The 25,704-nt window shown below is 33.7% G+C and overlaps 1 protein-coding gene across 1 annotated transcript in view; it reads right to left on the bottom strand.

The window, feature by feature from the left end:
• Positions 1 to 25,704, bottom strand: part of para (sodium voltage-gated channel paralytic) — a 454,557-nt gene that overhangs the window by 164,286 nt on the left and 264,567 nt on the right. The window contains exons 5-7 of the mRNA XM_072545653.1: positions 23,891 to 24,046; positions 12,313 to 12,518; positions 10,448 to 10,576 (exon numbers count right to left, since the gene is read on the bottom strand). Coding sequence (XP_072401754.1) covers positions 10,448 to 10,576; positions 12,313 to 12,518; positions 23,891 to 24,046 — 491 coding nt within the window. The remainder of the gene's footprint in view (positions 1 to 10,447; positions 10,577 to 12,312; positions 12,519 to 23,890; positions 24,047 to 25,704) is intronic.

Below are 25,704 nucleotides of genomic sequence, written 5' to 3'. Positions count from 1 at the left end.
AAAATTGGAGGTAGCAGGACAGTATTTTTTAAAAAGAATAAATACAAGTGGTCAAAAATACCTCCAGTCTGCGGAAAAACTCGAAAAGAAAACACAATCAGAACACGCATACCTGCGGTGATAGGTGATGCATACAGAAATAAACCAGCCGAACCAGTACAATCATGGAATTTGATATTTGACGATCATATGATAGATATTATAATAGAAAATACAAATGAAAGAATTACTGATTTGACAATGTCTTACGCTGATAGGGCCCTAAACTGTCAATTTACAAACCATGTAGAAAAAGCTGAAATGAAAGCCTTCATTGGTCTTCTTTTACTGTCTGGTGCTTTTAAATCAAATAATGAAAATGTAAGTTCGTTATCGTCACGACATTTTTCGCGCCACTATGACACTAAAACGTTTTTGTTTCTTATGCGCTGCGTTGCGCTGTGATAATAGTGTCACAAGAAATGAACGAATCCAGAATGGCGATAAATTTGCCGCTATTTCAGAAATATTTAACCTTATGATTGCCAACTGTCAATCAAATTATGCTTGTGGTCAGTTGATGACTATTGATGAAATGCTGGTGGGGTTTAGGGGAAGATTTCGATATAAAATGTGTTTATGTGATGCTAAGACACATTACTTATTAAATGCGTTTATATATGCTGGAAAAGATGATTGTCCCAATCCGAAAAAATTATCCATTCCCACACTTAACGTTATACAACTTGTACAGCCTATTGTAAACAGTAATCGAAATATCACGGCTGATAACTGGTTTTCATTAGTTGAATTGGCAAATGAATTCAAAAGATGTGGACTAACGTATACAGGAACATTGCGTAAAAAAAAATTGCCTGAATTTTTGCCTAATAAAGACCGCCCGGCGTTGTCAACAATTTTTGGATTTACGAACGATTTAACACTCCTATGATATGTGCCTAAAAAGCGTAAAGCTGTCATAATGCTGTCTTCGCTACACCATACAGCTACAATCCAAAATATTGAAAAAAATCTTCCCGAAATTATAAATTTTTATAATTCAACAAAAGGCGGAGTTGACAGCTTGGACCAAAAGTACGCCCGTTATAATGTAGGTCGAAGAAGTAGACGTTGGCCACTGACGATATTTTATGGAATGATAAATATTATGGTTGTAAATTCTCACGTTATTTATAACAGTGCTATAGATACTAGTAAGACAATGGACAGGCGACAAATTATTATTATTTCTTTAGGAAGAGAACTTATCAAGGACCATCTTCAAATGAGGGCTGAAATAAGAAATATTCCAATTGACCTTCGAGGTATAATAAGGCGTTTTATTGGACTACCTGCAGAACAACCCAGACAAGATAATCCCCATGACAAGAAAAGACGGCGATGTCACATGTGTTCTAACGACAACAAACATCAAAAAATGTGCTCAGTATGTACTAAGGGTATTGTGTTGTTGTGAAATGTTTGCAGTGTGCGGCGGATTAAGTCTTCAAATAATTTCAAGGTACAAAATATCCTCGACTTTTGGACTAAAATTCCTAATGTTTATTTCTTTTTTTACAGGTTGAAAAAACAAAATAAGTTGGAAAAAGGAGTACGTAATTATATTTAAGTTTTTTAAATATTTTCAATATTATTTAGTTAGTTTTCGTATAACCGTACAAGAAATACAATGTTTATGAATAATTCATAATAATTAGGTACATATTCTGTTTTCATTTATTTTTTTTATATGTTTTCTAAAGGTTTAATAAATAAAATAATCTCAGCATACCTTAAAAAGATAATTAAATCACCATACCAGTTGAGGGTTAATACTAAGGATTTCCAGTGGTTTTCATAATGCTGCCCTTATTTTATCTTTGTTTTTATTGTAGCTAAGTAATATATTTGTAACACTTAGTATATTTCTTTTAAATCGTTTCAAGTTTTTTTTTAAGTCTTAAGTACATTATTTATATCATCCTCAGTTGTTTCTCTATTTAATATTTTGTATCCTAAATACTTAAATCTGTCATTTTCTTTGATTTGTCTTCGTTCATATATAATCAGTCTTATAATATTCGGTTGTTAAGTATTCGGTTTGATTTAGGTTTATCCCCATTAAAGTTCTAATATATTCCTGTTTCAGTTTTGTACTCATAAAACCGTGCGATATCTTGTGCGATAACAACTTTATTCCTTTGCAATCTCTTTTATCGTCTCTGTCATCTTGAATGGGCTGTATATCTTGTTGTCGATGTTAGTTGCTGCTTTGCTGTCATGGTAGAGTACTTTTACTCCAGCCTTGTTGTTCTAATGCATAAATGTGATTTATAAAGGATTTTCTTTTCCCTTCTTCTTCTTTACGATGTTTTACATAGTTAGTTAAATAGTTCTTACATTTTTTTCTATTTTGTATTTTATAACTTGAAGAAATATATGCATGCATCCATTCAGTTGGTAAATCCTGTCCATTCAGCTCTCTCAATTATTTCATTCATCCTGCGGTATAATATCTCCGTAATATATTATTTTAAATCAATGTTTAATGTATCCCAAATTGAAATGAGAGAATAATAAATTTTATAAATCAAATATTCCAAATTCCGTTTGCACTATTTGCTCTTATATTAAATTCGGACAAATATTTTTAAAGTAGTAGGTATTACACTTAAACTGAACAATAACGGAAAATTTAAGAAAAAATAAAACGAACAGAAATTTTTCGGCTGATCAAAAAATCGACTACCTAAGCTCTGACGTCACAATGGGCGGGGGTTTTAAAAACCTTTCCAAACATTTCTACTTTGTGTGTATTTGTCCCATAAGAAGTATTGGTTTTTTTATTTGTTTAAAGAATAAATAAGGACTTTTGGTTATGAACAATCATTCTATGTGATTGGTATTAAGTATTTGTTGTTCGTGAATTTGTGAGGTAAGAATATTAAACGATACTTACTATGAATGTTCATATTTTAATGTAATGATTTGATTAAAAATTTTAATTATTTTTTACTTTATTTCAAGTTATTTTGTTGTTTCAAAATTTCAAAATTAATCAATAAATCATTGAATTTATTTACAAAGTTAAAAAATAGTTAAATTTATGTTTTAATCTTTTTTAAGTGCTAGTAATTTTATCCCCTAAAAGACCAAAATATATTCGTTTTCTCGTAGTTTAAAGAGTTAATAGTAGTTTTGTTGTCATTACTGAAAAATTCAGTAATACTGTATATCCTCAACAAGATCTAAAATTTAAACCCAAAAACTACAATTAAAACTACAAAAATTAATCGACTCAAAAGCGATATTTGAGATTACACCTTCTGTTTCAATGTAAGAATTATGAAAATAAAAAAATGTAATGTGCAAACAATAATTTTAGTATTGAACTTACAAAAACTTCTATTGCATTATTTGAAGGACGCATTTTAAAAATAATATGCAATACAAACAGAGTTTCCTAAATATTCATCATTGGAACTAACGCAAGAAAGACGTTATGAACAGAGAAATCATCAGTTACAACATAATTTCTTAATTATTCAGTATTTAATATTACCACCCCTACTCCTAAGTACACTTTCTAATCGATTTTGCATGGATCGGATGACTTTTCTAATAAATTCTTGAGGCATTGCTTCCCATTCATCATTAAGTACAGCTCTCAATTCCATTATGCTCCTTGGTGCATGATTTCTATTCTGGACCCTTTGTTTAAGCTCATCCCAAACATGCTCTATTGGATTTATGTCCGGGCTCAACGCAGGCCAATTTATTGTAGGTATACCGATCTCAGTCAGATAGGTGGTGGTGACCCATGCGGTATGACATCGTGCATTATCATGCAATAAAATAAAGACATTACCAACAAATCCCACGTATGGAACAACATGTTTCTCCAAAATATCTCTAATGTAACGATCCGCCGTTAAACCTCCTCTACGTCCTCCACCAGGCACAAAAACCAACTCGGTTTTCCCATCCATAGAAATGCCTGCCAAACCATACAAGAACCGCCTTCATATGACACAATTTCTCGTATACAACATTGAACAAATCGTTCCCCTGGCCTTCTATAGACTCGACGCCTCTTGTCGTTGCCAAGTAGGCAGATCCTACTTTCGTTGGAGAATAATACCTGACTCCATTGATAGTAGCCGAGCAAATTCTAGTCGCTTTTGCTTCTGGGCTGCAGTAAGCTTGGGACCCGTAGCTGCCCTTTTTGGTGTCAGGTTGGCTGCTTTCAGTCTCCTTCTGACTGTCCAAACGCTGGTAACCACACCTCGAACCTCTCTAAGCTCTTCTTTGAGATTAGCACCAGTCAAATGTCGATTTCTCAGAGATTTAGATACAAGAAATCGATCATCTCTCTTTGTTGTTATTCGTTTACGACCTCCTCCTTGTCGGCGGACATAATCACCAGTATCTTGGTATCGACGATACACTCGGGACACAGCAGATTGGCTTAAATTTAGTCGATTTGCCACGGCTTTCTGGCTCAGGTCTTCTCTCAATAATGCTACTGCTTGAGCTGCTTTGACGGATGTGGTATCCATTTGTTATGAAGTTGCGAACTTAATTAACTGATGTATTAGTGGGTTGCTATGGAAATTGCTGCTTACGATGTTCACCGAACGCGTTAAGTCGGTGCGTGTCGATTTCAATGAGTCAAATTCTGACCCCCTCTCTACGTATTGCATTATTTATTTGTAATACGTCACCCGATTTACCAAAAATCAAAACTTTTTCAAACTCAATAATGAGGTTAATAATTGTATACTAAATATTTTTAAATTTACACCTTTTTTGATTAAAACAGCAGACGAACTTTCGCAAAATAATTTTGAGTCGATTTTTTTGCATTCAAGTGTATTATAAAATTTAAAAAATAATTTTTTTACACACTTATTATGACAATTTGATAGAAAGGTTTCCAGATAATTACAACTTAAACTACGAGTAAATACCTTTAGTATTTAACAGGATAAAATCACTGGCAACGAAAAAAGAATAAAACAATAATTTAAATATGTTTCAACTTTGTAAATAAATTCAATTATTTATTGATTTATTTTGAAATATTCCTGATAAAAACAACAACAAAATATCTTGAAATACACTAAAAAAATAATTAAAGTTTTAATCACACAATAACATAACCTTAAAATATAAACATTCATAGTATGAACATCGTAATACTTTGATATTCTTACCTCACCAACTCACGACGAAAAAATAATAAAAATTGCAGAATGAATGTCTATAACCAATATAAGTCCTTATTTATTCTTCAAACAATTAAAACAACCAATATTTCCAACTTCTTATGGGACAAATATACACAAATTAGAAATGTTTGGAAAGGTTTTTAAAATCTTCGCCTATAGTGACGTCAAACTTAGGTAGTCCATTACCAGATGCTGAGTTAATTTAACTAATATGCTTTTTACCTTTTTACTAGAACAATTTGACGTTTTGATTTCCACTCCGGAAATCGTTCTCAAAAAAGATTCCACAGTTCTGCAATTTAAAAAAAATTGATCCGTGTTCATTCTTAAGCTGCCACCGGATTTTCCCATCTAAGTTTTTTAGAAGGTAGGTCTGCTATAGTGGCTATGCTGAATGAAGGAAAATATTTTGACCCACCTGGCAGCGGTTTTGTAGGCAACAGCCATGCTTAGGCTAAAAAAACATACGAGGGTGGATTTTTACCCTATTGAACTTCAAATTCTGATTAGGTAAAGTTCCGTAGGGCAAAACTCCATCCTCGTTTCTTTTCAGCCAAACAAGTCTGTTACGTACAGCACCGCTGCCAAGTGGGTCAATCTAAAATTTTGTGAAATAACATAACCTTAACATAACTGGTTATTGAAGTATGAGGGTGGATTTTTGCCCTATGGAACTTCACCTAATCAGAATTTGAAGTTCTACAGGACAAAAATCCACCTCATATCTTTTCAACCAAAGTATTGTCTATAATACCACAGCCAAGTGGGTCAATTTTTAATTTTGTGAAATGATATAACCTCGTCAAAAACTTTGGTGGTTACACACTCCTTTTAACAAAATTCTTAAATAATCTTTTTTACGAACGATTTCTAGAATAAAAATCGAAACAACAAATTTTTCTAGTTAAAAATGTAACTATTATTACAATTAATTGTAACAACCTCATATAAACACAATATTTAACTTAGATCTGCCACAAGAAATCAGTTTCAGATCCTTATTAAGAACTTTGATTTTAAAAACAAAATCATCCTAAGAAATATTTTAATATACTTACTAACAGATTATTAAACATATTTTTCTATTAATAATATAATGTCCATTGAATATTAAAAATATCGATTATTCAGTGTCACGTATGTTGCAATAAGATGAATCTATTGTAATATTTATTTATTTACTTTCATATTTGTATAATTTAAAGATGGAGTCAACGTTTAAACATAGTAAATACTTAAAATTTCCTATCATTAGCTCTAACTAAAAACCTCTGTTGGATAATAAATAAACATGTCATAGTAAGATTAACAATTTTGAAAAAATTTAAATGGAAATTAGTTGAAACCAACGTTATTTTTTTAGTGTCTTGTACTAAGTTTTGTACTTACACGTTATATTTATAATACATTGTAAAACGATTCATAAATGAACTACAATTACAAAAATACTTAGAATTTAACATTGAAACTCATCACCTATTTGTCGACTTCAAGGCCGCATACGACAGTGTCAAGAAAACAGTACTATACCAATCAACGCGTGAGTTTGGTATACCTGCCAGAAAAACTTATCCGATTAACGAGAATAACAATGTCTAACTTAAAAACCAGCGTTAGAATACAGGGAGAAAATTCTCGATCCTTTCAGATAAAGGATGGACTCAGAAAAGGGGATTGCCTTCTAATATTGCTTTGGAAAAGGCAGTCCGAGACACACGAATTGGAGACGGCGGTACTAACTACAATAGATCGATACAAATCTTAGCATACGCTTATGACATTGACATAACAGGACGTAGCAAGCGAGATTTGAGCAATATTTTCTAAAATTGGAAACAGCGGCAAAATAGGTCGGCTCCGTCATCAACGAAGACAAAACCAAGTACATGTTGGTTACTAAGGATTCTATAGAAATGAGTAACGGGAAACAGCATTTGGAAGTCATATATTTGAACGTGTTGACAGTTTCACATACCTTGGCCAGCTAGTGACTACTACCAATAAACTAAGCGAAGGAATTAAAAGACGAATAAATCTTACAAATATGTCACACTACGGAGTTCAAAAACAATTCCACGTAAGAAATATACAAAAAAACTACAATTATTATGTACAAAACACTGATGAGGCCAGTCTTTACATACGGGGTGGTACATAACGCAGTGGGTACATAACGCAGAAGGATGAAAGATTTCTGGGAATATTCGAGGGTAAGATACTCCGCAAAATATTTGGAGCTATAAACAATTAAGGGCAGTGTCGCAAAAGTTTTAATTTTAAATTATACCAACTCTTTAGTGAACCAGAGGTCGTAACGTTCATTAAAACACATCGACTAGATGGGCCGGACACATAATATGAATGCCTGACAACATGATTGCTAAAAAGCTAACGACAGGAACAGCTATAGAAAGAAGAAGCAGAGGCCAACCGCGAATTAGGGGTGGTTAGATAAAGTTGAGACCAACTTAGGGATACTCGACATCAGAAGATAGCAATATGTTGCCAGAAACCGAACAGAATGGCGACTAATTTTTGAGTGAGCCAGGATCCACAGAGGATTGTCGAGCTAAAGATGATAATGATGACGATTTTGGATGTTAAAAGAGTAATTGACAATTTAAGAGATAACTGTAAGCCTAAAAAAATTATACCAAGAAATAATGTAAAAATAGGTAGGTAAAAATACTAATATGTTTTTTCTGATAAAGTTCACATTCAGGAAAAGCCTTTGTAAATAAATAATATGAAGCACAGAGACTAGTGCAAATACTTGGCGAGCCTATAACTCTTACAATATTCTACTGGGTAGAATTATACTGAATTATACTGTATGACTGAAACCTATTGAAAAGTCTACGTTTATGAAAAACTGAGACTAAAATAACAAGTTAGAAAATAGAAAAATTCGTGTGTGGTTTTTAGTCTCTCATTACAAATCTTCCTACTTAGTGGAAAGGGGAACATTTCCCAGATATTGGAGTTATGGTAGAAATTAAATATCCGTAGCGAAATAAATCTATCAAAGGGTGTCTGACTTCGGAGCAGGTGCCTTTCAGTTTCTGTTCTCAAGATCAGAAACGTCTGAGAGAACACATAGGAAGTTACCAGTAAAGTACTTAAGTAAAGATCTAAATTTTCCCATTGTCATAATGGCCGATCAATACAATGGTCCTGAGTAATAGCGACTGTTAAATGGGACAAGTGTGCGAAGAATGTAAGACCATATACGTTTTAGGCAGCCTGAAATACTTCGATTACATTATGAGATAGACTAAAAAAATATGAGCTTTAAATTTGAAGATACAAGGAAAGATCTAAGGTAAATGTGGTTTGAACCCAAAGAAAACTCCTTCTCAAGGTAATATATGCGTACCATACTACATCAACGATAGCCCTACAAGTGATTGCGGCTACGCTTCATATTAATCTCATAGCAAAAGAACCTAAGATCTTATACGACACTGATTACGGTCACCTAATACGGTTGAAAGCCAAGGTAAGAGAACAAATGCTAAACGAACGGCAACAAGAATGAGAGACCCAGACAGAAAAGGACAATGGACAAAGACACTAATTCCAGATGTGAAAGAGTGGTATAAATGTAAGTTTAAAACAACACATTACTTTTTATTTAGGTCTTATACATATCGCATAAGAAACCGAACACGATTTATGTATAAAATGCGGAGTGCACGACGACGCAGAGCATCGCGTATTTAATTGCAACGTTTTTCACGATAAACAACAAGATATAAAAACAACCTTAGAAGAGGCAAAACCAAAGAATATTATGACTGTAGCCATTCCAAACGCAGATAACTTTAACGTGCTAGTAGACCTAATAACAGAAATAATAAAAAAAGGAAACACGAGAGAGAGTAAAATAAGGATGAAAGAGTGACAGAAGACTGCAAGTAAAAAGATAAACTAGTTCTTATTACTTTGGGCATTACTAACATGCTGTAGCGAGAGGGTCAGCAGCGAAGTAACCGAAGTAACGTTTTCTAAGAACACGTACCAGGTGCACGCAGCGGGGTTTTAGGGTAGGCAGTCGCGTTCTCACGATAGATTCGCTTGGCCTCACAGGTGTCTGGATCGGGCGACCGGACTGAATCCCACACACCAGGGGGAAGCGCAGTACCCAGGTTTCTTAGGATTCTGCGGTCTACCCTAACGGTCTTATGAAAATTTCCTCTTTCCAAAAAAAGGTACATGTAGTCATGGCATAAGAAAAACATCAAAAAACTTAGGAGAATGGTATGAACTATCGGTGACATAATTATTTAAATCAACTCAAGCCAAGCAAGCCATAATGTTGAATGTAGTAACGAGCATGATTTCTAACGATTGATAATAGTCATGGAACTAGAAAAAGACTAGAAAGTATCTACGGCTTTAAATAGAAAAACTCTCCAGGTATAAGAAAATCTTCGATTTAAATCTGTTAGGATGATTGGAATATTTGGCTTAACCGGTCATAGCTGCTAAGTTAACAAGGGTCGGTTAATGTGGAATTGTCAAAAGTTCTAGTGTTTAGGTAAGGTAAAAATAAAACCAAAAATGATACAGGACCATCTTGTATGTCTGATCATTAGGTTAGTTAGAAAACAGCCCCTAACCAACTGCTTAGACCAATAGACAGACCATCTGAAGAATACAGTCTATCACTAGGTTATAAAAATCGCCAAAGGAAAAAATATTAAAAGAGAAATAAGTATTTGAATTAAATAAATTTTATAAAGTTAATAGACGCATATAATATTCTGACAGAGGGCCTTGGCAATAAAAGAAATGAATAATTTCGAAGGTTTATACATTCTTTTTATTTTTTCAAAATTGTTATATTTTGTTTTAAAGTTTTTATAAAAGCTAAGATATCAAAAATAACAAATATTTCGCACAATAACCAAACTTTTTCTGAAAACTTCTACTAGAAATATTAAGTTGATTACCATACCAAGTAGATCTAAAATATACCACTGCCCCGCTGTAAGTTCTTATCCATGTTGAACAGTAAATTGTATCGTACCAACTAGATAGACGGAGGGGTTACATTTTTTGCCTACATGGTATAATCATATAGATATTAGAAGCTTTAACGTCACGAAGTCATGAAGATGGCGAGAATAACAACTATAGTGTTGAACTGTTCTGTAGAGTGAACCAAGAATCAAAATTATCAACTATTCTATAAGATATTACTGAATGAACTATTCTAAGACTAATCTACTCACGCTAAAGCTATGACTACGAAGTCGAGCCAGTTCCATGCATCTCTAAGGTAGGTGAACGGTTGAAGTATAAAACCTCTCGCCATCACCTTCACAGCTGATTCAAACGTGTAGATGCCTGTGAATATTACTCTGAAAAGAAAAAAAGTATTACTGTAATACCGACTACTAGGTTATTGATTATGTACTTTAGAAAGGAACTACAACGTCAAAGAGATTTTATTATTTTATATGGTCAATGATCTCCAAATATAAATAAGGGGTGCATTTTTAAGAAAAGGGTGAATAATTAGTCCCTATGCACTAGAGTAGATTTTGGTGAATTCTATGCATTTTTTGAATCTATGCTACATCAATAAAAAAACTTGAATCATTCAAGCTGTGGGTGTACAGAAGAATTCTGAAAATATCATGGACAGAACACGTCACAAACAAAGAGCTTCTGGGAAGGATGAACAAAGAAATGGAAATTTTAAATACAATAAAAACAAGAAAATTAGAATATCTCGGACATATTACACGTGGAGAGAAATACACCTTGCTCCAACTGATTATGCAGGGAAAGATCCAAGGAAAGAGAAGCATAGGGAGGCGTAGAATGTCATGGCTGCGCAACCTGAGAGAGTGGTACGGATGTACATCAAATGAACTTTTTAGAGCAGCCGTCTCAAAAGTCCGAATAGCTATGATGATTGCCGACCTCCGCCGCGGAGATGGCACTTGAAGAAGAAGAAGAAGAAGAATTTTTTTTTGACAGACATACATTTAAAAACGAAGCAAAAAACAGGAACAAACGCAATTTTTCTTCCTTGCCCCATAACTTTTTTTCACAGGGATATAGGTATAGGTATTGGTTTACAGAAAAGAAGCTACGCTGGCAAACTTTGAAAAATCGTATCTCGGATACTGTGAATCCTAAAGACTTTTGCCAAACGCCATTTTGAAGAAAAAGGATAGAAGTTTTTTTTTCTGTAACTCAATGCCTATACCTATACCCCTACGGAAAAAAGTTATGGGGTAAACAAAACGCGTGTGTTTCTATTTTTTGTGCTTCGTTTTTTGAATATATTTTTGTCAAAAAAAAAATATTTTCACGTTAAAAGGGACATTTCGATAGGAAATTTATTTTTGAACAACTTTACTGTATATATATATATATATATATATATATATATATGTACGAAAACTACATAGAATTTACCCAAATGCACCCTAGTGCACAGTGACCAATTTATCCTTTCTCAAAAACGCACCCCTTTAAATGATAGCACTCCGCGGTTTTCCTATGAAACAAGACCAATTTAACGTTATAGTTCCTTTAAGCCCTATTTTTTTACATAATCAATAGCATATACGGTTTCCATTAGATACTAGAACCATCCTGCGTATATGAAGTAAAAATATTCAGGTTCTTTTCGAATGATTTGAGAACTTTACATGAAGCGGTGTTTCGTATTCCAGTTCATTGAGAATAATTTCAAAACTTTTTCGAATCATTTACGCAATTTTAAGCAGACAATATGTGTTTTTTACTTAGTTTTAACGATTGATGTGAACAAAGTGGTAAAAATAATATTAGAAACATTTTTATATAAATATTAAATTTATATAATTAAGAATTCTAAAACTTTTGAACTTGAGTTATCATTTTTCTACTTTAGACTGGAAATATTATATTGTAAATAGGTTACTAATAAAGAACATGAAATCCAAATACAAATCAGGGAAGTGTTTCGTAGTTTTCTACGATATGCCTTGGTCGTTTGCGGTCTTTCTTTTTCTTTACTATATGTGAGAGAGTGTAACTTTACTAAAGTTTAATATCAGGTTTTATAAAATTAAGATTATACTATAAAAATAATACTTACTCGGTTGATTCTACGGTGGGAGTTGTAGGCATTATCATAAGGATACAGTTGACAAGGATGGTTGTAATGATGAAAAGTGAAAATAACGGATGAACGAGGATGTAAATAGCCACTCGCCTTATTGGGTTGAAAGGGTCAAGTATCCAAAGAGCATTTATTGCACTAAACCGAAAAATGTCCTTGCCTTTACTTACAACTACAAAAGTCTGAAAAAAAAAGGTAAAAATTATTCTTTTTAATCTTTATTATACATATATTGTATTAGTTTTTACTTTGTAGGAATATTAGGTACGTTTGTAGATCTTTCTAACCATACAAATCGTTTGATTCTTATATTATATCCTAGAATATTGTTCTTTCTTACTAGCCACTTGTGTGTATGACCTGTATAGTACGATATCATTAAAAAAATAATGTTAGGTAAAAGTTTAACTAGATAATATGTCTCTACCATTTTAATACTTATAGTAGCGTGGAATATTGTAATTATTACAAAACAAGTATTCTGAGTGTGCTTTAAAAGCAAAAATAAAAAGGGTTCCTGAAGGATCCCTTGCCGGTTTATGTGAAGTTTTGTCTCACTTTGTTGTGCTATTGTTTCCCAACGTTTCATCACTTATTTGTATATTTTGCATCTGGAAATGGAAGGCAATAACAACTGAAGAAAGACAAGGTTTAATTTGTCAGTAATGACCGAAGATGAAATTCAAGAACTTATGGACTTTGTTGAAACGGATTCGTCAGAAGCTGATTATAGCAGTGATGATCCAAACATCGACCCAGATTACGAGCCGGATGAGATCGCTCCAGATGACATGATTTCAGAGTGTATCCGTGAAATGCAAGCAGGGGAAACAAGCGCCTACTTTATTCAAAATGTGAACATGTGGCTAAATATTAGTGACATAGAAGCACCTGCTGCATCATCAAAAATGACAACGGCGGTGCAAATGAAAGCTGACGAATGTGTCGAATCTTTAGAAAAAGAGGAGGCTGGGCCGTCTATATCTATGAAAGTAATTCCATCTACTTCAGCCGCCGATGTCACACATGCTGCAAGTTTTAAGCCAACGAAACGACCCCGTTCGCCATTATCAATAATGGAAGATTATGGTCATTTAATCACGCCTTCTATTTCTTGTTTTACTGGGAGAGGTAATAATTCTATATTCATAATTTAGCAATAGTGTACAATTTTTATTCTCATTTTCAGCTATTCAGGATATCCAAAAAGATTCGGAACAATTTATCAAGGTGACGTGGCGTAAGCGATCAATGCGCTTGCGTGTAAACGAAGTAGCTTATCAAGTAGATGCACGGTTGCCATCGTCAATAAAAGAACTGAAAACACCAATAAAACTCTTTAATTAGTTCTTCACAAAAGAGATTATTGATTTGATGGCCAATGAAACGAACGCTGCAGCTCGTTAAGAAAATATCAATACAAAATACGCCAAGAGTGGTGGATAGATTCGAACATTTATCTGAGTGTTGATGTTCATGTCGATTTATCAATACCCTAATTTTGACAGCTACTGGAGCAAAAATTCATTCGCCCCCATCCAGAAGACAATGCCTGTAAAAAAGTTTATGGAAATAAAGAAACACTTATCATTTCAAGATGAAAGGCAGCGCATTCGAAAAGGTCAGCCAGGCTATGATCCACTGTTTCGCATCCGGAAATTGGCTGACAAGGTTAACAATCGTTTCGATTCAATTCCTAAGACGGCTAGATTGTGTGTTGATGAGCAGATTGTTCGAGCAAACTCAAGCATCGTCTTCGTCAATTTATGCCAAATATACCACAAAAATGTGGCATCAAACTGTTTGTGCTTTGTGATTCTCAAGGTTATGCATATCGTTTCGAAATTTACAACGGTGCAGGCGAATATAATTCTTTCTGGCGCACCCGATCTTGGAAGCACATCAAACGTTGTTGTACGTTTGTCACAGACCATACCCAGCTTTTCTCATCACATCCTTTACTTCTACAATTTCTATACGACTTTTTCTTTGTTAGTTTATTTACGTACAAGAGGAATCTATAGCCTTGGTACAATACGGACAAATGGAATCCCAAACTGTAAGCTTTTGTTGGATAAGGATATCAAAGATGAAGAAAGAGGATATTCTGTTGAATATGTTGGATCTGCATATGGTGTTGATTTCAGTACAATTTTATGGAAAGATACCAAGCACGTGCGGCTGGCATCGACTTACGTTGGCATTGAGCCGTTTTTGAGAGCAAAGCCAAATCAACATATTGCAAAAGTACCAGGATATGATTGAAAGAAAAAGAAATACATCGAAGTCAACTGTCTGTCCGCAGATCATTCGGGAATACAACAGACATATGGGAGGAGTCGATCTGATGGATGGATTGATGAGTCGCTACCATATTAGAGCGAAGACACGTAGTGCAATGGTTCGAATTTTCTACCACTTGTTCGATATGGCTGCAATAAACGCTTATATTTTGTACCGTTGCATACATGCTGAAAAATATAATGATTCGAGCAATATCTCAGCGGAACATGAAAAGTTGTTGCAGCTACCAGAATTCAGAGAACAAATTGCTACTACTCTCGTCGTATTCAGTGAAAAACGTGTACTTGCCCGACCTTCAACATCAAAATCACAATCGAACTCACCGCAACCAACTACTTCTGGCATTTGAAAAAAAGCAAAACATCCCATTGATGACATTCGCTTCGTCGGTATTGATTACTTTCCACTTTGGCTCCATAAAGAGAGTGGTAAAAAAATGTAAATTTTGCTGTGTCGAAAACTCAATGTGTTTGTAGCAAATGTAATCTTTATTTATGTTGCTCTAATGCCAAAAACTGTTTTTATAATTATCACCATAAAAAATAGTGTACACACATTCTTTTCCGTTTGTTTTTAAGTTTATTTTAATAAAATCCATTCAAATGAATAAAACGCTATTTTTAACTTAAACCGGCAAGGGTTCCCTGAGAACCCCTTTACTTTTTTTTAACTAGAAGCCAAACAAAAATTGATACCTACATTTTAATAGCTTTTCTAGGTTTCTTAATACATTATTAAACTTCCCAAGTCTTAGAATAATTTTTAGAATATGCCAGTTAGAGGGTTAAAGGACCTAGTTACTTCAAATTATATCTATCTTATAAAAAACCCCGATTTAATCAATTTTGAAGTCTATAAATTCTAGAAAATCTTCAAAAAACACCTGTAAAAACACTTTTTTGGATTTTTGAAGGTGACGCATCTAACGGAAAAATCTAAAAAAATCAGAAATATAGTTTTTAATTAAATACACATACTAAAATAAACTAGACCTGCAGCCATGCCCCAACAAAAGTTACCACGCTTTTTGCAAAAAAAAAGCTTTTTTTTGTAAAAAGATAAATTATGCGTGTGAATTTTTTGAAATTTAGAAATTTGTTGCAACTCACCGAAAAAAATAATAATAAAAATGAAAAATTACGTTTTTGGCGGTAGGAAGTAGGCAGAGGGAGTGGCTGCTTAAAGTTGAGCTGAATCTTTTTTTTTAATCACATAGAACGTAAAAAATGGAAAAAATTTAATTATGAGAGTGAGGGAATTTTGCCTATCTTAACTATCGTTTATTTTAAGGGTACATTTTAAGCAGGGTACCTTTTAAGTTTATTAAATTTTTTGACCTCACGGTAATATTAAATAAATTATAAATTTATTTATGACTTCATTGAATCTATGACGTTCAGCGATAATTGTTTTGTTTTTGTAATAGATGTGTGAGCTTGAAGTTTTGTTTGATCGCTTATCTTTTTCTAGGATATATAACTTCGGTTAATTAATTATTTACTACTAATTCAGCACATAGAACCCTACCGAGGGTTGAATTTAGAACTGTTTGAATTTTTTATGGCGGTTTATTGATCTACCAAGAATTTATTGCTTCATTTCGTTTGTTAGAAAAGTTTACTGTAGGGACAAACAACAATAATTAATGGTTAATTAGCACTACCGAATGTCATGTATACAGTTTTAACAAAAATTGTAAAGGAAAAATGACCATCTAGGCTCCATCGATGGAAAATAATGTGATCGTAATAAATCAAAACAAACTTTAACCTAAAGTAGCCCCTAAACACGTCCAATATCATCAATATATTGCTCAATATGTAATTGTGTGTAATATTGCGTATTATTTGTAGATCAAATAAAGAGAGTTGGTAGAATGTGCAATTTGGTAAATATTTCTTTGTGTGAAGACATTGTCTTCACAAAGCACAAGACACACAAGACTAGACAAACGTCTTGTCTTGTGCTTTTAAACACTTCGTGAATCATGAGGAACAATTTTAAAAAGCATTTCCAGTAGTTAGATGACCTAGTAGATTGCAAATTTATGTGTAAGCGGAAAATGTACATGAAAGAAAATTAAAACTATTAAAATCTTGGAATGTGGGAGGACTCGACAAATCCTAGTTTTTTCGATTGACCAGATCTCTTACAAAACGTAGAAGGTTGCCCATTTCAAGGCATATTACATACTTGGAAAGGCATTCTGTAAGACCACCAGATATCTCGATGACCGAATCAGAGTCCTACAGGCAAACCTCTAGCAAAGAAGGGCAGCTTTGTCAGAACTATTGCTATTTTTAATTCAGAAACCCTGGGTTTACCAGGACAAATGATGGGTGTATCAGGTAATGGTGGGAAGCTTATATACAGTCGATCTGCTGGTATCAGCATGGTATCAATATAAATGGAAAGAAGCTTAGTCATTTGAGATTTGCAGATGACATCGTCCTTATAGCCGATCGTATGGATGATTCAATAATGTTTGAAAAATTATATCACGCTTCCTTGGAGGTCGGATTAAAGATTAATATGAATACGATGGAAAGAATGACTAATCTGGTACTAAACCGAAATATTGCTATTGATAAAAGGTATATTGTGCAGACTACATCGTATAAGTACTTAGGACATGAAATTCGGTTGGGCAGAAAAAAGTAAAGTTCGTGTAACCTTCTGGCTAAGGTCTAGTGTTAGGGTTTTAAGGTCGCGCAAGCGCCTCTAACATGATTTAACGACTACTTTCGTAGCCGGGACCGACGGCTTTACGTGCCCTTCAAAGCACGGTGGCAGCTCAGTTAAATTAGAAATTGAAAATTTTGTCTGTGCCGGGATAACCAGATGAGTTGTTGGGCAGAGGTAACCAGAGATGTGAGCTCACACGTCGCATAGGATTAGCCTGGGCAGCGTTTGGTAAATTAAACTATGTATGTAAATCGGATCTAGCCATATGCCTTAAAAGGAAAATCTTTGACTAGTGTGTTATCCCTGTACTCGAGTGGAGACGAGTGGAGACCAAGACAAGAAGCAATACGAGCAGAGGACGGCCACCAACTAGATGGACTGATGACCTGAAGCGTGTTAGCAATATTTGGATGCAAGCCGCACAAGACAGAGACATATGGAAAGACTAAGGGAGATCTATGTCCAGCAATTGACGTATCCAGGTTGATGATGATCATCATCATCATCCCTGGCTCGACAACCCTTTTTGGGTCTTGGCCTGTTCTAGGATTCTTCTCCATTCCGATCTGTTTCGTGCTTTTTTTCTCCAGTTTTTTATTTTTAAGGTTGTTATATCATTTTCTATTTGTTCTAAGTATCTCAGTTTCGGTCTTCCTCTTGTTCTTTTTCCTACTGGCATCTGTTTGAATATTTTGTTTGGTATTTCGCCTTCTTCCATTCTTTCTACATGTCCTATCCAACGCAGCCGTCCTATTTTGATGAATGTTATAATATCCGGATCCTGGTATATTTTGTATAGGTCAGAGTTGTATCGTCTTCGCCATATTCCGTTTTCTTTTGTGCCCTTATATATGTGTCGCAAGATTTTTCTTTCGATGGTGGCTAACAACGTTTCCTCTCTTTTAGTAAGTGTCCAGGTTTCTGAGCCATATGTGAGTACCGGTCTTATTAGGGTTTTATATATTTGGCATTTTGTCTTTCTTGCGACGTTATCTGATCTTAGGTCAGAGACAGAGACATATGGAAAGACTGAGGGAGATCTATGTCCAGCAATTGACGTATCCAGGTTGATGATGATGCAACGTTTAAAAACTGAGTTAGAGGCAACTAAACTAAACTTTCCATAAATAAAATAATATCAATAAAATCTCAGAGCCTCGTATTATTTTAGGCGATTTTAATGCCCACAATATACTTTAAGAAGGCAAAAAATAGATTCCTTGGGACTTAAAATCAAACAAATTTTTACTGATTCTAATATGAATATCCTTAACGATGGAACAATACCAAGATTTAATATTTCCACTGGCGATGATTTCCTAATTTTTGTTCCTTTGTGACCCTGTCGTTCAACCATATATATCATGGAATGTGACATCCCATTTGTATGGAAGTGATCATTTTTCCATATTAATTATAAACAGTGACCATATCTCCGTATGAATCCCATACAATAAATGGTGTCTGAAAATGCAGAGGTCTCTTTAGTCTTTTCTTAGTTCCTACAGCCCTTTGATACAGATATTGATATAAACTCTAGAGTATTCTATTTCATACAGTTTTTAACATCAAAAGCTCATAAGATTTTTCTAAAGTTTCCTAAAAAACATGCTTCAGTCCCATGGTGGAAGTCGAAATGTAAAACAGCAATTAAAGAGCCAAAAAAGGCGTTTTATAAATTTAGAAGGTACCCAACTTTAAATAACCAGCTGTAATTCAAAAGATTAAGGGCCTACTCTAGATATATTTTAGAGAAAAGTAAAAGAGAAACCTGTAAAAAATATGTATCATCTTTAAATTCATCTACCCCTACTTCTGAAGTTTGGTAAATGATCAACAGAATATACGGGAAAAATCATTTAACACCATCCATTACCTAGAACGTGATAACCATATTCATTAAAAAAAGCAAGAAATAGCTTCCGTATTAGCAAACGTATATTAACAACATAGCAGTGACGAAAACCTATCTACAAGTTTATTAGTTCATAAAAATAAATTTAGTAATGCCTGTATAAATGTTGATGACCGTAATAATTTACCTCTAAATGTCATATTTACAATGGATCAACCATTAGAAACATTCAACAAAGTTAAAAACACTATCCCAGGGTCTGATAACATATCTGCTACATTTTTAAAAGCTATTCCAACGGAAGGCACACAATACCTTCTGCATCTCTATAATTTTATTTCGACAAAGAATGTTTTCTCAATTAATTGGTATAACTCAATTACCGTACCAGCTCTTAAACAAGGCAAGAATAAATCGGACCCAGAGTCTTACCTACCAATCTCTTTAACTTCTACTATGTGTAAAGTACTTAAAAAAATGGAAAGCAACAGACTAATATGGTACCTAGAAGATTGGCAGCTACTTAGCCCTATACAAATTGGATTTAGAAAGTCCAGATCTACATTAGACAACCTAGAATATATTGAATCTGTCATTTAGATGTGGTCAAGAATGTTTGGCTATCTTTTTCAAAATAAAGCCTATATATGATACAATTTGGAGATTAGATTTTATACGAATTCTGAGAAGTTAATCGATTCGAGGAAATATTAAATTCATTAGTAATTACCTATATAGACGAAACTTAAAAGTTCGAATAGATAATGTTCTTTCAGACACCAAAATACAATTAAACGGCATTCCCCAAAGCTCTACTCTTAGTGTTGCATTTTTTCTAATTGCCATCAATGACATTGCTACATCATTTAGCCCAATAGTCAAAGTCCCCCTATTTGCCAATGATCTTGTTACATACTGTCAAGAAATAAATATATACAAAATGACTTGGTCGAACACTACTGGCCTAGAATTTTCTCCCACTAAAATAAAAGCAATAATATTCAGTAAAAATTCAATAAAACACATTATACTACCGAAACTCTACCTAAAGGATCTATCAATAAATTATTCAGAATCGATTAACTTCTTGGAAGTAAAACTGGATAATCGACTATCTTGACAGGACCACATCCACTCACTCCGACTGTCAGCTCAAAACAGCCTCAACTTAATGAAATGTATGTCTTATAAACAATGGGGGGCCGACTTCCAAACTCTTATGACTGTGCACAAAACCGTAATTTGTTCAAAATTAGTTTATAATGCTGTTGTCTACAACTTAGCTGCTGGTTCACTGTTGAATGTACTAGATCCATTACACAATTCAGCAATTAGAATTGCACTGGGAGCACACTGCGCAAACTCAGTTCAAGGTATGTATGTTGAATCAGGCGAACCATCCCTTTAACTCAGGAGAGAATACCTTAGCCTCATATATGCCTCAAGAGTATCAGTAAACCCACAGGTACCTGTTTATGAAACACATTTACAGGTAGATTTCCATCGATATTTAATTGTGGAAAAGGATTGGATTGTCCGTTTCATCATTGAGTGAAAGCAATGTTGTTAAGACGCAAGTTTGACTATCATTATTACTCCGATGAAAGTCTTCACCTATTTCGAGTTACTTCTTAGAACATGTGGTCAGGAAGAGGAACAGGAGTCTCATATATTTTTAACACACGAAGTGCATGGCTTTTTAGAGGATGTTCCTTTGGGAATTAGACAAAATATGTAATTTAAACATGGGGAGCACCACCACATCTTTCTAGGTTAAGCATGTGCTAAATATTAACTACAGCTACAGTCGGATCGTATAGGATACTCTAGAATGGTCCCTAAGATATCCAAAACTAACACCATTGGGCTATTTTTTTTTTGAGGTGCTCAGCTACTAAGAATATATTATACAACCACAAACCAATAATACGGAATAATATGAAAATTCGTATATAAAATGCCTTGTTAGTTAAGTTAGTAAGTTAAAATACCCAAAAGTGTTTTCAATCTTTTATTTGCGTTGCTGGAGTTAATGTAATCCATTTTAAAGTTTGTTTATATTTCACAGATGTGTTTTTCCTCGGCATTTCTTTTATTCGAAGCCGCTTTGGGATTTTTTTTGTGTCAAAGAAATAGGAATTTAACCGTATATGTTTTTTTTATACCAAGTTAAGCGAAATAATTTAAAAGATAATTGCTCACTCTCGCTGAGGCGTTGTCAGAGACAACTGTTTCCAGCGTTTAGTCCAAATTCTACTTCGAATTTGTATTTTTTTCTCGTTCTTCGCCCCTTTTCATGGAAATATAGTGTGTAGTGGCAGTTAATTGTAAAGTTCAATGTGTAGTTGCAGTCTAATTCTACCTGTTCCTGTTGTTTAAGAAGGCCAGTCCAAAGTTTGTGTTCCAAACTTTCAACCTCAAGTTTGTATTTGTCTCAAGAAGCCGTCTCAGAGCATCGTTCACAGTTTGGAGATCGATTTGACCGTGTGGCAGAGAAGGTAACCCCAGAAATATTTTAAAGTGCAATTTAGTGCAATCAAGGTAACTTTTTTTGTGTTTAAATTTCAAAGTAAAAATAGACGTTTTTTAATATTAATAATTGCTTTCATTAAAATTTAAGAATTTGTAATAATTAAAAATATATGTCTTAAGGCGTTAAAAAAACATCTCTACAAATAGTTTCATTTTAAAGAAATTTTTGTATTTGTAACAATTTCTTTCTAAGTTTTGTAGCATCTCCCACTTGTAAACAGAGTTTGTAAACAGATAGGACAAAGTAAGCGTTTCTTTGTTATTTTGGTATTTATTTTTGTAACTATTAATATAGTAATTTGTGCCATTTATTTTTGTAGCTGCTTGTGGTGAGACAACAATAAATGTTTGATTTATTTCTCTAAACCATTTTTTATTTATTTAGAAAAAAGTTTATACCCCATTTTTTGAGTTTCATTTAAAAAGATATATTTTGCATTTTTAATAATTATTTCAATAGTTACAACTAGTTGTTGTAATCGTTTTAATTTGATACCTCGAAGCGGCGTCCTTATTTTAAATAGCTAAAGGTCCTTCCTGTGGTTTTGTTTGTCCATTTGTTCCAGAAGATTCATGTAAGCACCCCTTTGTTTAATTTTTTTGTGGTTGCCCCAATCCAATCCCTTTGCCATTCACTTATCCACGACCCAGCTACTCCAAATAAACCCTGAGTGCCGTTCGCATAAGTTTCGATTTGTTTTGCTTGCTTTATCTCCAGCCCAATAGTTTCTGTCCCAGTTTTCAACCCCCATAATAATACCCTATATGGTAGGCAAAATATTTTAACTATTTTATATAAATAAATTATATAACTCCTGCTAGATAAAAGCTCAAGAAGACTTATCGAAGAGACCATCAAAAACTTCTTCTTCCAAAGAACATCTAACAACAACGACAACAACGGACATCTCTTGTATTCGAAGGAATAGGAGTAACGATCGTTTGCCTTTTATGCCACCTGTACCGAAGACAATGGGGAAGCGCATCAAGCAATCCGACAGATGAATCTAAAACGGAATCTAAAGCGGACATTTCAAGATGCTCCAAAATATAAGTTGGGGACTATTGCTGATATAAACGGAAACAGCAGATGCTCATAAATATTTTCATTATAAAGTTCACTATCGAAAACCTATGCAACTAAATTTTCACAATTCAAAACTGTTTAGATTGGCAGGTACATCTTATAGGTCACACCGTAAGAAACCCGATATTAATATCTATTTTAAAGCAATTTGCTTAAAATAATTTCTGATTTTAATGAATTACCACAAAAACGAGAAGTGTGGGAGGTAACAGGCAATCTTCCGCATAAGAAACCAGCGCCTTTTAGCGAAAATGCTGGTGATGAATTTACCTATCTGCGGTGATGAATTTACCTATCTGCGGTGATGAGTTTACCTATCTCCAAAGGATGCCGGTGATCAGTTTCCTATATCCCGGAGGATCTAATAACTTTATGGGGGGCTATAAAATGATGAGTTCGTACACGTCCATGGCGTGCAGGTGGGCCAGTGATCAGTTTGCAAATCTCTACGGGTCTATTTTAAAATCGCTCGTTTTATTGTGGCGATGAATTTGTAATATCTACGAGTGCCATTCTGCTAATTAGTGATGAGTTTACGTGTACCCTTAAATTTTACAATTTTTCTCGATAAAAGTGTAAATATTTCCAAAATTATTAACTGTAGAGCTATAAAACTTTATACAAACTTATATTTTTAAAAAATATATTTAAAAATGCTTTATTATACAGGATATTTCATTAAAAAAATCTTTGGTTTGATAGAGAGAAAAACTCAAAAACAGCTTGATTTTTATTTTCAAATTGTAATTTTTTTAGTTAGGATGTCATCGACGATTGTAATGCAAAAAATAAATGGGTGGTGCAATAAACGAGAACAATAGAAAATGATTCACTCAGTGGTAAACATTTGAATTGTAAAACAGAAATTTTAACATATCTTCTAAAATGTTTCATTTCAGTAATTAAAGAAAAATAACTAAAATTTTGACGAAAATATTAGATGTTCAACAAAAAAATTCCAATTTAAAGATAAACGTTCGTTTCTTTTAACCTGCTGACGTGCTAATGTAATGCTTAATGGCAAAATTGTTAAGAGTGAAGCACATTTTGTTTGAATAGTTAAACAGATAACAATTCTTTGCTTAACTTACCATTTGGTTATGGTAAAATGGGTCGATGTCCTCGAGTGGTGTGCTGGCCAGTTCTGGAGGAAAACTGCCCTGGAGACGTACCGGAATAGGAAGACCCTGCTCCAGAGTAGGGTCGGGCTGAGGCCCTTCATCTTCGTCCTCGTCCTCATACCGAATCTGTGTATGATACAAAAATTAAATACCTGTTTAAAACGCTTTTACTCTACATGTTTTAACCTTTGTGTATATATGTTTTGTATATTTGTATGTATTCACCTGTTAGGGTGATCCTTATAAGAGTGTTCTTATGTAAATGTAGTTTTGTCAGACTTTTTATGTTTTAAAATTAAGGAATTTAGATCGACTGTTTCCTTTTTAAAGCTTTTGAAACATTAAATAAATATATTGTCAGTTTTATTTGGTGTTGATCTAAACACACGCCTTCAAGGAATTTTGAAGTCGACTGAAAAATAACTAGAAAATAAACAGTGTGCGAATATACTACCTAACTAAACCGATATTTAAAAGTTTGAAATGCGACAAAAAATCGCTAAAATCTTTCTATGACACAAAAAGCAGATTTACCAACAAATAACTTAAAATATTTTTTTTGATTTAAAGTTCTTATTAATGTTATATTTCCATAAATAAAAGTATTAGTAAAAGTATGTTAAATACTACCTTCTTCTCGCCATTCAACTCTTAGAACAGATGTTCAGTTTGCAACTAAAGAGTTTTAACAAACACTTTCCCCATGAGTATCGATGAACATAATGAATCCACCCTTGTATATTTTATTATACCTGTAGGCTCTTTCCCGGCTAAAAGACGTGCCCTTTGTAACGATTAAATACCTATTCTCCGAGAACTAGTCCCGACAACTCAAACAGCTGATATTCACCATAGGTTAACAAAAAAAAGGTGTTTGGAAATTATAGAGTAAGTTTGGATAAAAAATAAGAATGTAGATCGGGAGGCCCTGCAAGGATGCAATGCACGGAACATTAATAAAATTTTTCTTATAGATATCATCATTATTATATTCTCATTAACACTATAATATATACAGTAAGGTCTCTTTTTATGCGGATTATTTTATGCGATTTTAAAGTTGTGCAATTTGTATTTCATCCAAAAATTTATCCAAAAATTTCTGTTATTAACTATTATAATTAAATATCGATGGCTTAACTTGCAAATCGGCTAACTCCATTTTGTACCGAAATACAGGTTTTGGCGTTGTCGACTGGGTCTAGTTGTCACTCCCAATATGTTCAATAAAATATCTCCCTAGCTTTTAACATTACGGAGAAAACTGTGAACACGTAAAATGGTCAAATCCTAACACTAGCATAACAACACGTAAACGTGGCTAAATCCAAGGTCAACCGCCGTTTAATTTGTACTTGACGGTGAGTGCCACGTTTAGGTGCGCGGCCTGTTTTAGAAAACTGTGAATTAACAGATAAAATAAAGCTGATTAGATAACAATACAGTGTATAAGAATGGTGGTAAGTAGTTTTAATGAAGTAATATACCTTTTTGTAAGAAATATCCAGCTCCAGTTACAGCGTACCATGGTACAGCAGGAAGACAACAATACTAGCTTGATTGACAAATATTAAAGTGATGATAGCGACTGCATGAATTCACAACTTGTACCTTATTCTGAGCAGTCTGATTCTAACAGTGAATAAGAACCAAATAGAATTAAAAAAATAAAAAGGTGTTAGGTAAATAAAGCTACATGGAAAGATCAAATGAATAAGCTTCACAGGGAAAAGGTGCAACAGTATTCTGGGCATAAAAAAATTGAAAGGAAATGGGAAATGACA

Source organism: Diabrotica undecimpunctata, chromosome 10, assembly GCF_040954645.1.
Source record: "Diabrotica undecimpunctata isolate CICGRU chromosome 10, icDiaUnde3, whole genome shotgun sequence".
Classification (NCBI taxonomy): Eukaryota; Metazoa; Arthropoda; class Insecta; order Coleoptera; family Chrysomelidae; genus Diabrotica; species Diabrotica undecimpunctata.
The sequence above is the reverse complement of the archived record's forward strand: the minus strand, read 5'-3'. Positions and strand labels throughout refer to the sequence as shown.